Here is a 15,614-nt window from a genome sequence, read left to right on the forward strand (position 1 = left end):
TTCCAGCTTTTCACTATTTAGAAAGTAACCTGTTCTATCTTTTTAAGGTTCAAAGTGCATGACCTCATATTTGACTACATTGAATTTTATTTGTTAAGTTTTGACCATTCACTTAACGTATATCTCCTTTTAAATTTTATACTTTGTATCAACACTGCTTTCTGTACCCATTTATCTTTGTGTCATTTGCACATTTGCACATGTGACTTTCTATTTCATCATCTGATTCATTAATAAATACTACGAATGGTTGAGGCCCCCAACACAGATCTTTGTGGGACACCACAGACAGTAACTTCCAAGCTGCAGGGCAGTGTAACTGGACCCCCACTGCCCTGTAAAGTTCCCAGGTAAGGTTTGCATGGCAAATGCCCTGCTGGACCTTTAAACATATCTGATTTACGGCAGCCATTTCCTTTGATTCAGCAGCACTCGAGTCAAGGCCTCAGGAGCACTCTGCCCTGTACAGTTCTCGCCTGGCCTGAGTCGGAAGGTTGGGCAATATAGGATCGAAAAGATTACAAGGCAAAAAAGTACGAGTGGAGTGGCATTCCAACTCTGATTGCCACTCCACTGAAGTTCAGGCCTCTCAAGTTGCCAAATACAGTACCTGCTCATTATTCCAGCTCTCTTTTCTACCCCTCAGCAATTTCCTAACCAGGTAAATAATTTGCATACTGCTGTAAAGAGAGAAACATTGCTGAAGCTTTTCATCTTGCACTCCTCAGGATAAATGCAAGAATGCCAAATTTCACGATCACAACGGTTTATACCACAGTAAAAAAGGTTGCTGATTGGTTGGCAAGCTGACTCTAAATGGCCGAGGCAGTACTATGAAGAAACAGGAACCGTAGGCTCCTTATGTTTAGGATAACTCAAAAAAGATGCAAGGCTTGAACATAATTCTTTTGATGGCAGATAACGAGTCCCTGCCTATGAATGTATGACTTTTCTGGCAAGTGTAAATGAGCCACGCTACGGAATTGACTGATTATAATAAATTGATTGTCGGTGTAGACATTAGTGCACTTAGGATTGTTCCAGTCGCAAATCACATCTAACAGTAGATGTTTGTTTTTCTGTTTGCAAGCATGGGCTGGCTGAGTATGATTTGAACTCTGCCTATTAATGTCCTTTATCCCATGTTCCAGTTCACTTTTGAGATGGAGAAGTCTAACACATTCCCTTTCCTCAACTTCCCGTGTTGAAAAATATTTGCTAATCGTTTCTCCACTACTATCTACCACAAGCCTGCCTTCACTGCTCAATATACATATTGAAATTTGTATAGTTCCACGTAGCTATCTTGTAAATAGGGCTCCACCATTTGCTCACCTTGCAAGCTCAATGCAGAAATGGAGTGTATCAAAGCTGTCTTGCAGGGAAATGGCTATCCTGATCAGATCATTGTTTGCTGTGTAATGCGCAGACTCGCAGAGGCCTCCACTTTGGATCTGAAAAGTACCCGATCGACCTCAAATTACCTTGGAAAGGCAAAGTATCTCAAAAATTTGACCAACAGGTGAAGCAAGCCATTTCACGCTGCTACTATGCAGCTATGATGTGAGTGGTATTTTCCACTCATAGGATGCTGCCATCAGTCCAAAAACACACACTGCCTACCACACAATTGAGCAACGTTGTGTATGAATTTCAGGTGTGATGTCAGATGCGTAGGCTGTGTCCCCCCAATAATTGGCTGATTGAATCAAACAGCATGTGCCTCTGGCTGTGCGGAATAGGCAAGAAGTAGACCATACTCAGCTCGTGTTTGCAAAACCTGGAACAAAATGTCTACTGTTGGATGTGATTCTGTGATTGGACAGCACTTGGTGAGCAATCCTGAGTACACCAATAACTATATCAACAACCAATTTAAGGTCATCAGTCTAGTTTGTAACATGGCTCATTTATGCTTCCCAGAATTGACATACATTCATACTTGGGGACAAGTTCCACATACAAAGAAATATATTCAAACTTTGCGCCTTTTTTGAATTACCCGGAAGTATAGGGAATCTATAGTTTTCTCCATGAAAATGCCTCAATTAATCAGAGTTATCTTGCCAACCAATCAACACCCCTTTTGTCCTCAGGCATAAATTGTTATGATCATTTGAAATTTTGATTCTTGTGTTTGTCCTGATGAGTACAAGATGAAAGCTTCAGCAACATGTTTCCTTTTTAGCAATTTTCAAATTCTGTACTATCAAGCGACGGTTCAATAATATGCCTTCAATTCCTTGGGTTTCAAATTTAGCTAAGTCTCTTCGGAATGTTGAAATTCTTTTTGGAAGTCCATTTAAATAGCATCCATAAACATTTTCCTAACCACTATTTAAATTACCTCTTCAAAAAATTCAGTCTGGTTCATCAAGAATGATCTATCTTTACAAATCAGTGGTGGTAGGAGGCGTATCGGGGCCTTACATTTGGGCTATCAATATTTCTTTGTAATGTTCTGCTTCCACCTATACAGGCTATGGTGCTGCCTACCTTTGTCATCAGCAAATTTGGATCTGTGGCTTTCCTTCCCGTCATTTTAGTCATAAATAAAAAGTTAATAGTTCAGCCCTCAACACAGATGTTTTCAGAATGGCAATATATACCTGTTTGGAAATTATGGAAGAGTTTGAATAAATTGAGTCCTGTGTGTTCAAAGGCATAATTCATTGAAAAAGTGAATGTCAGTAGATTTACTTTTGAATTAATAAATTTGGAAAAAGTGAAAAAGCCAAGAAGCCATTTTCTACGAAACATTTGGTCACAGTTTGATTGGTGTGCAGTTTTGGGTGTCCTGTTGTAGACCATCAGGGGCAACATAACTTCACCAGTTTGGCACATACAATTAAGAGGAGATACTTGAAATATGAGATTATTTGCACTGAAGTGGAAAAGATTTTTAACTTCATAAGAAATTTGATGGTGTGAACGGAAAATGGCTGTTTCCTCTGATTAAAGAGTCAGAAGACACTATTACAAACAGCTGCAGGAACATGTTGTTTGATTAAAAATGTGGAGCGAAATTGGAAGAAATGTATTTCTGCATTGGGTGTTGGAACATGGTATGCTTTGCCACAGGGAGTGGTTGAAGCAGCAATCATTGCACCTTCAAAAGGAAAAGTTTATATGTGAAGCAGATCACGAAGAAGAAGGTAGAATTTGTTGTAGGTTGCACAATCAGAGACATGCTGGACTTAGTGACTGCCTGTGCTTTGATGTTCTGTAGTTTTGTTCTATTTTGATCCTCTCCTAGGTGCATTGGTATCAAATATACAGCCTAATGTTTATCTGAACTGCCATTGCTTTTCCAAGTATGTACAGCTCAACACAGTGAATGTTGCTTTTACATTCTGAATCAACAGTAAGTAGTTGCGTATTACATTTTATCAAATGAACTACTGTTAAACCTTTGGAATAATCTACAAAGCTAGATAAAAGAAGCAAGAAAGTTGAATTTATTTTCAGTAAGTTGAGCCCTATTCAAGCCTGGACTGAGCTTCCTGACCCATTTCCTCTCCACCACAAAGATCACCTACTTCGACATCAATATACCATCAGCCACCTCTGGTCCTAATGACTGAAACTTGTGCTTTTTTTTTTAAGAAATGTGCGCACATTTATTTAATGCCAGCCTACATGCATTCACCCACTCTCTGTAAAATTAAACTCATCTCCAGCTGTGATGCTTGTATCATAACTTGCTCTAAGCAATTACCCATCATCCCTGCCATGGCTAACATAAAGTGCCTCCCAATCCCTCACTGGCTCCAAATTTAAAGCCTCATCAATGACAATTATAGTATTGTATCGTATATTTTATTCTATATACCAGTGTTTACCCTGTTATTATTCTGAATGCAATTTGATGCTCTTTTGGGGGAGTTAATATACCAGAATAATAGCACTCTGGCTGAATTTCTTCTTGTTCATTCATGGTATGTGGGTGTCACTGGCTAGGCCAGCATTTATTGCCCATCCCTAATTGTCCTTGATAAGGTGGTGGTGAGCTGCCTTCTTCAACTGTTGCAGTACATTTGGTGTGGGTACACCCACACTGCTGTTAGGGAGGGAGTTCCAAGATTTTGACCCAGCGGCAATGAAGGAATGGCGATATATTTCCAAGTCCGAAATGAGAAATTTCATTGAGAAATTAACTTTTTTCCCTGGCTTTGTAACTATTCACAAACAAAAGTCTGTTACTTCCTGATTCTGCCTATGGCACCAGATATATATATGCAAGTTTGTGCCATTTGCCTTCAAATGAAATCAGTGTTTCTTGGAACTAATTTAGATTTTTTTTCTTTTGCAAGAAGCTCTCGAGTCGCAGTTGCCTTTTGATTTTGATTCAGGGTAAGCAGATAAGCTTGTCCTCATTTCAATTTTCACCTGCTCCCTCTTGGAATCTGTGACTTCAGGTTCTGGTTCACATGTAGCTGACAGTGATTGTTCTTCCTGGACAGTGAGCATCAACAGGCTATTCAGTCACAGCGGGCATCACAACTTATCTCTGATAATTACATGCACTTTCTGCGATCGGTTCTTGAATAGTGATCAGGAAAATAAACTCCTGCAGCATTGGCTTCTTACAGTTCAGAGTTTAAAAATAGAATAGACATCAAGTTATCTATATTTTCAATGCCACAGGCTCCATATTCCCCTCCAATTCACATAGCATCCTAACTTCAATATAAATAGCTAGGCTAGGATCTTGGAATTTCCTGCAAAATATGGCATAGGAGCGCCTTCACCAGAGGTACTGCAGAGGTTCAAGACGGGCAACAACGTATGGAGAATATAGACATAAAAGTACATTGAAGTGACAACACAAACCCCAAGGCCATTTAGCTCAATTGGTGTATCAACACTTTCCCTCCAGCAAGTTGTCTCCCAGGTATGTACCTATCTCTCTGGGTATTCCTTCTTCAATCCCTAGAAACCATCTTTTTCAGAAAAAAGTCATGAATGATGTACTTTGTAATTGCAAGTTGTGTTTCAGCTTTCCTCACCTCCCTCCTCTTTCTTCAGTGCTTGTTACAAGTTGGCCATGTCACTTTTTTCTCTAGTGGCTCTCACTAAGCCTGAATTGCCTGGAGTCTGCGAGCAGCAGCACTCTTTCAGCATAGTCTCTTCCCCTGCTGACAAACCTGCACACTCCCACCCAACAGATATATACAGATAAATTGAAACCAGAAAACCTTCTTAAGCTCCACCCATCTCCATGACAGTGCAGCCTGCTGTGATCTATCCTCAAACTGACCTCCAAGCCAATTATCCCTCCTTTTCAATTTCTCCAGCTGAGTAAGCCCACCCGCTGTTATATGCCCCCCGCCCCCCCATCTCTTCTATTCTGACTCCGTTAAACGAGCATGGGTAAACTTCCGAACTGCCATTTTTTTTCAGAGATAAAAACAAAAAACTGCGGATGCTGGAAATCCAAAACAAAAACAAATACCTGGAAAAACTCAGCAGGTCTGGCAGCATCGGCAGAGAAGAACAAAGTTGAGGTTTCGAGTCCTCATGACCCTTCAACAGAACTAAGTAGAAATAGGGAGGGGGTGAAATATAAGCTGGTTTACCGGCTTGGGGGGTGGGGGGTGGGGGGTGGGGGGGTTGTTGGGACAAGCAGGCAGTGAAAGGAGCAGATAACCAAAAGATGTCACAGACAAAAGAACAAAGAGGTGTTGAAGGTGGTAAATATTAACTCAAAGAATGTGCTAATTAAGATTGGAGAGCAGGACGAGCAAGGTAACTCCAGTGGAGGTAGGGTGAATTAAACCATGGGAGGAATACATTTAAAAATAATGGAGAATAATTGAGAGAAAGAGAAAAATTTTCTTGTTGAGGCGTCGGATGAGACGAAGAATAAAATGAAACTGGGGGCACCCACAGCTTTGAAAAAGAGTGTGGCTTCCCTTCCTTGACCTCTCTGTCTCAATTTCTGGAGATAGACTGTCCACCAACATCCATTACAAGCCTACCAACTCTCGCAGCTACCTTGACTACAGCTCCTCACACCCTGCTTCCTGTAAGGACTCCATCCAATTCTCTCAGTTCCTTCGCCTCCGTCGCATCTGTTCTGCTGATGCTACCTTCAAAAGCAGTTCCTCTGACATGTCCTCCTTTTTCCTTAAGCAAGATTTTCCACCCACGGTAGTTGACAGGGCTCTCAACTGTGTCCGGCCCATCTCCCGCGCATCCGCCCTCACGCCTTTTCCTCCCTACCAGAAACGTGATAGGGTCCCCCTTTTCCTCACTTATCACCCCACCAGCCTCTGCATTCAAAGGATCATCCTCCGCCATTTCCGCCAACTCCAGCATGATGCCACCACCAAACACATCTTCCCTTCACTCCCCCGGTGGCATTCCGCAGGGATCGTTCCCTCCGTGACACCCTGTTCCACTCCTCCATCACCCCCTACTCCTCAACCCCCACCTACGGCTCCTCCCCATGCAAACGCAAGACATGCAACACCTGCCCCTTCACTTCCTCTCTCTGCACCGTCCAAGGGCCCAAACACTCCTTTCAAGTGAAGCAGCATTTCACTTGCGTTTCCCCCAACTTAGCCTACTGCATTTGTTGCTCCCAATGCGGTTTCCTCTACATTGGAGAGACTAAACGCAGACTGGGTGACCGCTTTGCAGAACACCTGCGGTCTGTCCGCAAGAATGACCCAGACCTCCATGTCGCTCGCCATTTTAACATTCCACCCTGCTCTCTTGCCCACATGTCTGCCCTTGGCTTGCTGCATTGTTCCAGTGAAGCTTAACACAAACTGGAGGAACAGCACCTCATCTTCCGACTAGGCACTTTACAGCCTTCCGGACTTAATATTGAATTCAACAACTTTAGATCTTGAACTCCTTGCTCCATCCCCACCCCCTTTCCGTTTCTTCCCCCTCCCTTTTGTTTTTTCCAATAATTTATATAGATTTTTCTTTTCCCACCTATTTCCATTATTTTTAAATGTATTCCCCCCATGGTTTATTTCACCCCACCCCCACTAGAGCTACCTTGCTCGTCCTGCTCTCCAATCTTAATTAGCACATTCTTTTAGATAATATCACCACCTTGATGATGAGCCTTTAATTCTGTCATTTTACTGGTTTTGCCTACTCTGACCTTAATTTCTGGTGCACTCTGATGTTTGTACACTCTCTCCCTTCTTGTTACATGCTGGTTATCATTACCCTGCACTATTGCCTTGTACTTTCTCTTTAGTTTCTCAAATCTCCCCCCATGTGAATTCTCCTCCCCACTCTTTTGATTCAAGCCCTCTCTACAGCCCTGGTTATACAATTCGCCAGCACATTGCCCCACTGTGGTTCAGGTGAAGGCTGTTTCAATGGTGCAGTTCCCTCTTTCCCCAATGCTGGTGCCAGTACCCCATGAATTGAAACCCATTTCTCCCACACCAACCTTTGAGCCATGCATTAAACTCTGCTCCTATTTACCCTAAGCTTGTGGCTCAGGGAGTAATCCAGAGAGTATTACCTTTGTAGTTCTGCTTTTTCATTTAGTCCCAAACTGCTGAATGCTCCCTTAACAGAACCCCTTTCTCAGCCTGACCTATGTCATTGATAACCACATGGACCATGACAACTGGATCCTTCCCCTCCCAATCCAGCCCTTAGGAGATGTCCTTAACTCTGGCACTGGGCAGGCAACACAGCCTTGAGGACTTATGCTCACGACTGCAGAGAAGAGTATCCCCATAATTATACTGTTCCCTGCCACTACTACGTTCCTATTTCCTCCTCTCACTTGAATGGCTCCCTACCATACCACGGTGTGTGGTCAGTTCCCTCATGCACCCTGCAGTCCCCACTCTTGTCCGCGCAGCTTGCAAGAACCTCGTAACTGTAGGACAGTTGCAGGGGCCAAGACCCCTTGAGCGCCACCCCCTGGGTCCCCATACCTGCTTCACCTGCAGCCACACACTCCTGTCCCAAATCACAGACCAAATTTGAGTTACCTAATCTGAAGGATGTGACTGCGTCCTGGAGCAAAGTGTCCAAGCAACTTTGCCCCTCCCTAATATGGCACAATGTCTGCAGCTTGAACTCCAGCTCTTCAACCCGGATTGGAAGTTCCTCGAGCTGCAGACTCTTACTACAGATGTGATGGCTCTGGATCATCTTGGTGTCCAGCAGCAACACACCACCCATCCTGCCTTCACTAATGTATTTAATTTATTAATTAATTACTCTAGTATCCCTGTTCTTTACACTTGAAGAATTCCCTGCTCTTTACACTTTATTGTAAATTTTTTTACATCAGTCTTGATCCCATACTTAAGCTATTTTTAAGGAAAAGACAAAAAAAGGACTAGAGACCTAAACACAAATTAAAGACCTTACTTTTACTTTAAAGCCTAGAAATACTCACCAATTCTACTCACCAATCAGCTGCCCTCCACGCTCTTTTCCCCCTCATGCTCTTTAATGGCCTCTTGCCGCACTCTTTAATGGTCTCTTGCCTCTCCGCACTCTTTAACAGCCTCTACCAGAGGGTTTGCACGAACTGTCAAAATTCAGCTTCTTCAAAAATGTGTAAAGGACAGTGAGGGGAAAAAAACATAAAAGTTGCATAAAATACACAATTTTAATGGATACTGCTGAAATATTTGCTATTAAGTTTTACTTATTTGGTTGGGGAGTGACAGAACTGATTCAGCAATTGAGCAACTTAATTTTGAAGCATAATAAAGCCACCTACTGGTTGCTTCTGGTTACTATGAATTCATGCTTGGGTGACAGGGAAAGAGAAATCCTAACCTCAACTGAGGTCAGTTAATTCGACAAGCTCGGATTGAACTGGGACCTTTGGCCTGGATGGCTTAGTGCTATGACACATGGTTTGCCCACCATCAGCAAAGCTACACCATTGGCATTTGTAATTTACTTTCTGGTCCAATGGAGTATGCCACTCCATTATATAAATCTTTGCCTGTTTCTTTGTGACCATGCTTTGTTCCTATGTGCCTGCACCCAACCATGAGCTGAGCATGCATTTGAATAATTATTGAGCATTTTATCCAGAAAAAACAAATTCCTAACTTTATCTTGAATTATAGAATCATACAGCACAGAAGGAGGCCATTAGGCCCATTGTATATTTGCTTGTTCCTTGAAAGAGCTATTCAATTAGTACTGCTGTCTTTCTCCATCGACTTACAACTTTTCCAAGTATTTCATTACCTTTTGAAAATTACTGTTGAATCTGCATTGACCACCCTTTCAGCCAATGCAGTCAGAATCATAACAATTGTGTATTCTTAAAAAATGTCTCCTCAGGGCATCTGGAGTTCTTCTATCAATCACCTTAAAATTGCGTACTTTGGATCATCAACCTTTTGGGCATTGGAAACAGTTTCACTTCATTGAGTATCAAATATCTTCAGATTTTGAACACCTCTATTAAATCTCCCTTAAACTGTGCCTTAAGGAGAATTATCCCAGGTTTTCTGGTTTCTCCATATAACAGAAGTGCTTCAGTCCTGGGTCCATTCTGTTAAATGTCCTCTGCACACTTTTCAAAATCTTGACATCCTTCCGAAAAGTGTGGCGCCCAGAATTGAACACACTACTCCAGCTGAGGCCCAACCAGTATTTTGTAAAGATTCATCTTCACTTCCTTGCTTTTGTACTTTATTCCCCTATTTATAAAGCCAAGTTGTGTCTCAACCATCTCTCCTCATTCACAATTCTCACCATGAAATTTCAGCTGCTGTCTGTTTGTCAATTTCACCAGCAGGACAATTCGAGGAATAATAATCAATCCTACAGTGTTGGTTTTAAAAAATAATTGAACATTGCCTTTATACCAATGAAAGTTGGAAACTCATGCATTTACCCTAAAGTTAACTTCCTAGTAAGTCCAGGTTGCTTGGGATGTGCATGAAACTGCCCAAACCCATTTTGAGCTCACAACCAGCACAGGGAATATGTTCTCATTCCATTGTTTAAGCCCAGATGTAGTGGTGGTGGCCTGTATGCGTAAAAGACAGAGCAAATACAATTGTATTTTTCTTCAGACTTCCATTTTTTTAAAAAGGGAATTCTTCTCTATAATTTGAATTCATATATATGAAACCATTATACAATTTAGTTGCATGATACTTTCAGGAAGTATACAACAAAACTTGTCATGACAACTGAATGCTGGGAGCAGTGGAAGTCGGGAGGTTGAGACAACTTTAGTCCTCATTTCCGGAAAGTAATTATGTCTTGTGGGCGCCACTGCATTGAGTGAATGTGTTGGTCGTTGTAGGAGGGAGTTGTTTGTGCTGACAGAAGATCTAAAAAGAATCCCCAAGTATATTTCTGCAGTTACAGGTAGAGGATGAATACCACTTACTTTGGGCAGAGCTGCAGTTTGCTATAGAAGATTTTCCCTTCCTCTACACTATGTGCCTTTAACACTTAAGAGGCTGGATTGCCTCTTAAGATTCTTATGGTGCTGTTTGCAAATCAGCTTTGTGAGACTTAGCATGCGTTTTTTTTCCCTGTCTCTTCTGCGAAAATGCCCCACTTTGCACTCAGTATCCCCTGCAAGTGCTGAAAGGCTGTGTGTCATAGCTTTGATCGAACACTGGCCAGTCAGTCTGATTTAATCTCTGCCTATGAATTTTGGATTGTTGAGACCAGAGATATCACTACTTAATACATATGTATGTATCATATGTATCTTCCAAGAGGGATGGTTGATTGAAGCTGGGTCCAAAAGTCTTCAGTTGCAAAAGTCAGACTGGTAGCTCACTCAACGGCCAAGTGGTGAATATTCCTTCTGGTTTAACACACAAGTTGTGCAGACCTCAAGGCCCCAGGTTTGATTTTCAATCTGTGACAATTTACCTGGTCTTGGATTTATTTCTAGATCCTTGTCCGTTCGTCCCTATTGGAAAGGATGTATAGGTGCACATCACAGAATGATTAGAGTACAGAAAGAAGCCATGTGGCCATCGTGCTTCTTTGGTAGAGTTATCCAATTAATCCCAGTCACCTGCTCTTTCAAATTTCCTCCACCTCAAGTATTTATGAAATTCTTTTTTGAAAGTAACTATTGACCTTGCTTCTGCTGCCCTTTCAGGCACTGTGACTCGGTGTTTAAAATGAAATTTCCTCGTGTCACCCAAGATTCCCTATCACTTTAAACCTGTGTTCATTGGATCCTTCTGCCACTGGAGGCAGGTGAGACCAGGATTGTGGTTAGCTGTGACTCTTTTTCCCCCCCCACCCAAAAATCAAATAACCTGCTGAAACCAGCAAAGATAATTTGACCACAAAGGTTAGGTAAGGAGCTGAATTCTATGGAACTGGACCCCAACTGAGATCAATAAACTTAGCACAGATTAGGTTTCAATCTGTTCTTCGTGGCTGAGCTCCCTCTATTTATGGAGCTGACAGACCTACCAAATTACTCAACTCTCAAAATATCAGTTCTGTTTCGTGCATGCTGGTGATTTGTGCCCATCTGATGTGTCGACCCAATCTTTAAAAACGCAGCCAGCAAAATAATTAGGTATTTGTGTTTTCTGTTCCTGGCTCACAAGTAGAAATAAGCCAATTTTCAAACTAGATATTGATCAATAACTAATAGATGTGAGAACAAAATACCATAGATTAAGGATGTAGTGGCAACACTGGAGCTGTAGCTCATTTCAAACAACCAAGAAGTGAACTGTTCTTGTTGCGGCTTTGATTGTAGGAACCAAACAACATTAGTTTGGTGCAAAATTTTCTCTGGTGCACTGGCAAATAGTAGTAGTTAAAATGAAGCTCAGTCTGATGTGCCAGTGTGAAAAACGGTAATTTTTCCCCTGTGGATGTTAACATCTTGATTGAGCAGTATAACTTTGCTAAAAGATCTTGCTGCTCTGTTACTATGGTACACTGTGACCTTGCACTAGAAGTTAACAGCAGAGGGATAAAAGCAAAATACTGCAGGTTTGTAATAAAAACAAAGTACTGGAAAAACTAAGCAGGTCAGGCAGCATCTGTGGAGAGAGAAACCGAGTTATGGTTTTGAGTAGAATATGACTTTGGAACTGAAGAGAGGCGGAAATGGGAAGAGTTTTATGCTGTTGAAAAATGGGGGATGGCAATCAGGTACAATATAAAGGAAAATCAGGGATTAAACTTAAAAATTTTGATTTGTTTTAACAATAATACGTTCAGTGCGCATGGGGATTGGGTGGGGTGATGGGGGGACTGAAAGGTTGCTGCAGCTGATCTTTCAACTTGTCCTTAAGCTTTAAACCCTTTTCTGAAATTGGCAGGTTGGCACACTCTAGCTTTGATAGTGGAGAAGATGGTCAAGGTCAGATTATACTGATGAAAAGTTGTACAACTACTGGAGGCAAGTGTCACCTTGCCACGTGAATCCTTAGTTGCTCGTGTTTTTGTGTCCAGCATTCATGGTTACACACACAAGGATTTCATTCCGCCTGTCAAGTCCATGCCAGCTTTCTGCAAGAGTAATTCATCTACACCCATTCCCCTGTCCTTTCCGCACAACCCTGCAACTTTACTCCCTTCAGATAGTTATCCAGTTCCCTTTAGCAATCCACGATTGAATCTGCCTCCTCTCAGTCAGTGTATCCCAGATCTTAACCACTCACTGCAGAAAAAAAGATTTCCTCATGTTGTTTTTGGTTTCATTAATATAATGTGCATCAAACATATAACCTGCTGTCCATTTGTTTTGCGCTTTGAATGTTTGCAAGGTAACTGAAGTGCTAATTAAGGTGAAAAATGTTTTTTCTTTGGAGAACCTGGATAAGGCTACTTGCTCTCTTACCATGATAACCCCCTGTATACTTTTTTTAGTCTCTTATAAGTGTGATGTTTTCTGATATTTGAGATGCTTTACTTGAAACTAAAATTGAAGATAAGTTCATTCATTTATTCCCCCAGAAATCTTGACATTTAATATTTGTTCACGCAGACATCGTCGATCAGAGTGGAGATGGGCCATGGAAAGGGCAGCAATTGTCAACCGTTGGACATGGTTGCAAGCTCAGGTGTCTGACCTGGAATACCGAATAAGGCAGCAGACAGACATATACAGACAGATCCGTGCTAACAAGGTAGGTGGTGCAGAATGGACCAAAAGTTTTATAATACTTCCCCCATTACAGGATAACCCCAACTATTTAAAAGATTGTCCATTTGTGTTCATAATGTAAATGGGTTATGTGGTGAGTGTTCATCCTTCAGTCAGCATGTTCTTTTGACAAAAACAAAAAACTGCGGTTGCTGGAAATCCAGAACAAAAACAGAAATACCTGGAAAAACAGAACTGTTGAAGGGTCATGAGGACTCGAAACCTCAACTTTGTTCTTCGCCGATGCTGCCAGACCTGCTGAGTTTTTCCAGGTATTTCTGTTTTTGTTATGTTCTTGTGACATTGTGTGGGCGTTACATTGATCCTATATCTGCAGGAGGGACTTAACTTTAAATGTTGGGGTTCATTAACTTGCATTTAACTGAGAGACAGATGTGTCATTTAATGAAACTGTGGTTACATTTAAAAGCAGAGGAAAGCTTAGGACAATGGTGAGAGAACAATGCTATTTGTTTTCAATTAGTTGAACAAAGAGCCAGTGAAGACGAGATGGCCCAGATGGCTTGCTGCTTTGGTTATATGTCAGCACAATGTCCCCCCTTCCCCCATTTATTAGAGCTTGGTTTTTGTCAAAATTTACATTCTTCTTCTTATCATATTATCAGACACGATCAGCTGCAACACAAGCTGAACTCCCTGCCCTTTGATCTTTTATGTCCACCTGAGCGGGCGGATGGGGCTTTGGTACCCATTGCCCAAAAAGCAGTATGCAAGGTTCCATGATCTTTGATCAGGAATTTGGCGTTTCCTTGTTGTTTGACTAACATTCATCATTGCATCTACACCAGTAAAATAGATTAACTAGTCATTTATTATGTTTGCTACAAAACAAAGACTACACCTCAAAAGTAATTCTTTGGCTTTGAAATGCTTTGTGACACCCTTTATTTTTGGCAGCATTTACTTGCCACCCAAGTGTGTTTGACGAGATTTCTGATTGGCCCCCTTAGAGGATAAAACACACTCCAACAGTTTGTCTGGAATGTGTAATTTGACCCTGCCTGATGTAGAGTGATTCATGATTCTTGATTGGCATCTTTCCATCTCTGAGATTATGGGAATCACGCCTTAGAACTTTGGGGCCAGATGAGATAATCTGCTGCACTTCTTTTGATGGCTGAATAAGCCGATCCTGGAAAAAGCAAGTTTGCTGCAAGTGCTGCACAAAAAGTTCTTCCTTGCCGGTGGTGCGAGATGATCTGTGCTGAAGCTTTGTTTGCATGGCTGGTGACTGCTTTGGAGCTTCTGAAACTGCATGTTTCATGGTGGCGAATTCTTGTCCACAGCTGGTGTCGCCATTTGCATCAATCATCAGCTAGAGTTTCCCACTTGTTGTGATTGATGTTGAGGGCTGTCTGTTTTGAATCTCCTTGAATTTGGGTGCCCTGCTGGCACAGGCTGCCTTCTTGTCTCGCATTTCCTTGGTGATGTGGCCACCTTCCATACTGCACACATGCCCAAGCCAGCAAAGCCTTCTTTGCTTGATTAGCACTAGCATGCTTGGCATGTTTGTCCTAGAAAGGAATGCCTCATTGGTAACTTTATCTTTCTGTGTGATACTGAGGATGTCATGGACACTAGAGATTTTTTAAAATTCATTTACGGGATGTGAGCATCCCTGGCTAGGCCAGCATTTTTATTGCCCATACCTAATTGCCCTTGAGAAGGTGATGGTGAGCTGCCTTTTTGAACTGCTGCAGTTCCTGTGGTGTAGGTTCACCTACAGTGCTCTTTGGGAGGGAGTTCCAGGATTTTGACTCAATGACAGTGAAGGAACGGTGATTTAGTTGCACGTCAGGGTGGTAAGTGGTTTGGAGGGGAACTTCCAGGTGGCAATGTTCCGATGTGTCAGTTGATGGAAGTTATTGAGCTTTTTTTCTTGGTAGGTGTTAAGTTGTCCAAGCTTCATTATTATACAGCAATGTACTAAGGACACAGGTTTGTAGATAAATATTTTGGTGCTACAGGTTGGTTTGTTGGTTTTCCTTGCCCATTTTGTTAGCCAGAGTTGGTGGCTGCCTCTCCAATGTGTGTGCTGAGCTTTTCATCAAGAGACAAGTTATCTGTCACCATAGATACAAAATAGCAAGATTTGCTGTCTGCTGTCAGTGGTGTGTTGAGTCTGATCACAGGCGGAGACACAACATCCTGTTTCACAGCTGCAGTTTTCTTGACACTGATGATAAGGGAGAACATGACACGGGTATGGAACAGACAATCTATGAACCCTTGGAGCTGTCTGGGCAACTAGTGCAGCATCATCAACATGCAAAAGTCCCCTGATCATGACATGTCACACTTTTGTCTGGCTTTCATTAATTCAAGGTACACAATTTATTGTGTAATTTGATCCTGTTATGTTCCTGTTGGGACCATTAATGTTTAAAGAAGAAATCTGAACACCCTGCAATTAAACCGACAGAACTGTGGCACAATCTTTGAAGTTTTTGAATGAAAGCAAACTCAATTGTATATCAAAAAGAAT

At 41.8% G+C, this 15,614-nt stretch overlaps 1 protein-coding gene across 2 annotated transcripts in view; it reads left to right on the plus strand.

Annotated features, from left to right (window-relative positions):
- The window catches only part of LOC121279248 (KAT8 regulatory NSL complex subunit 1-like), a 196,487-nt gene that overhangs the window by 118,023 nt on the left and 62,850 nt on the right, over positions 1 to 15,614 (plus strand). For both annotated transcript variants that reach the window (XM_041190317.1, XM_041190318.1), the window contains exon 2: positions 12,950 to 13,091. In XM_041190317.1, coding sequence (XP_041046251.1) covers positions 12,950 to 13,091 — 142 coding nt within the window. The remainder of the gene's footprint in view (positions 1 to 12,949; positions 13,092 to 15,614) is intronic.

This window comes from Carcharodon carcharias, chromosome 6 (assembly GCF_017639515.1).
Source record: "Carcharodon carcharias isolate sCarCar2 chromosome 6, sCarCar2.pri, whole genome shotgun sequence".
Taxonomy (NCBI): domain Eukaryota; kingdom Metazoa; phylum Chordata; class Chondrichthyes; order Lamniformes; family Lamnidae; genus Carcharodon; species Carcharodon carcharias.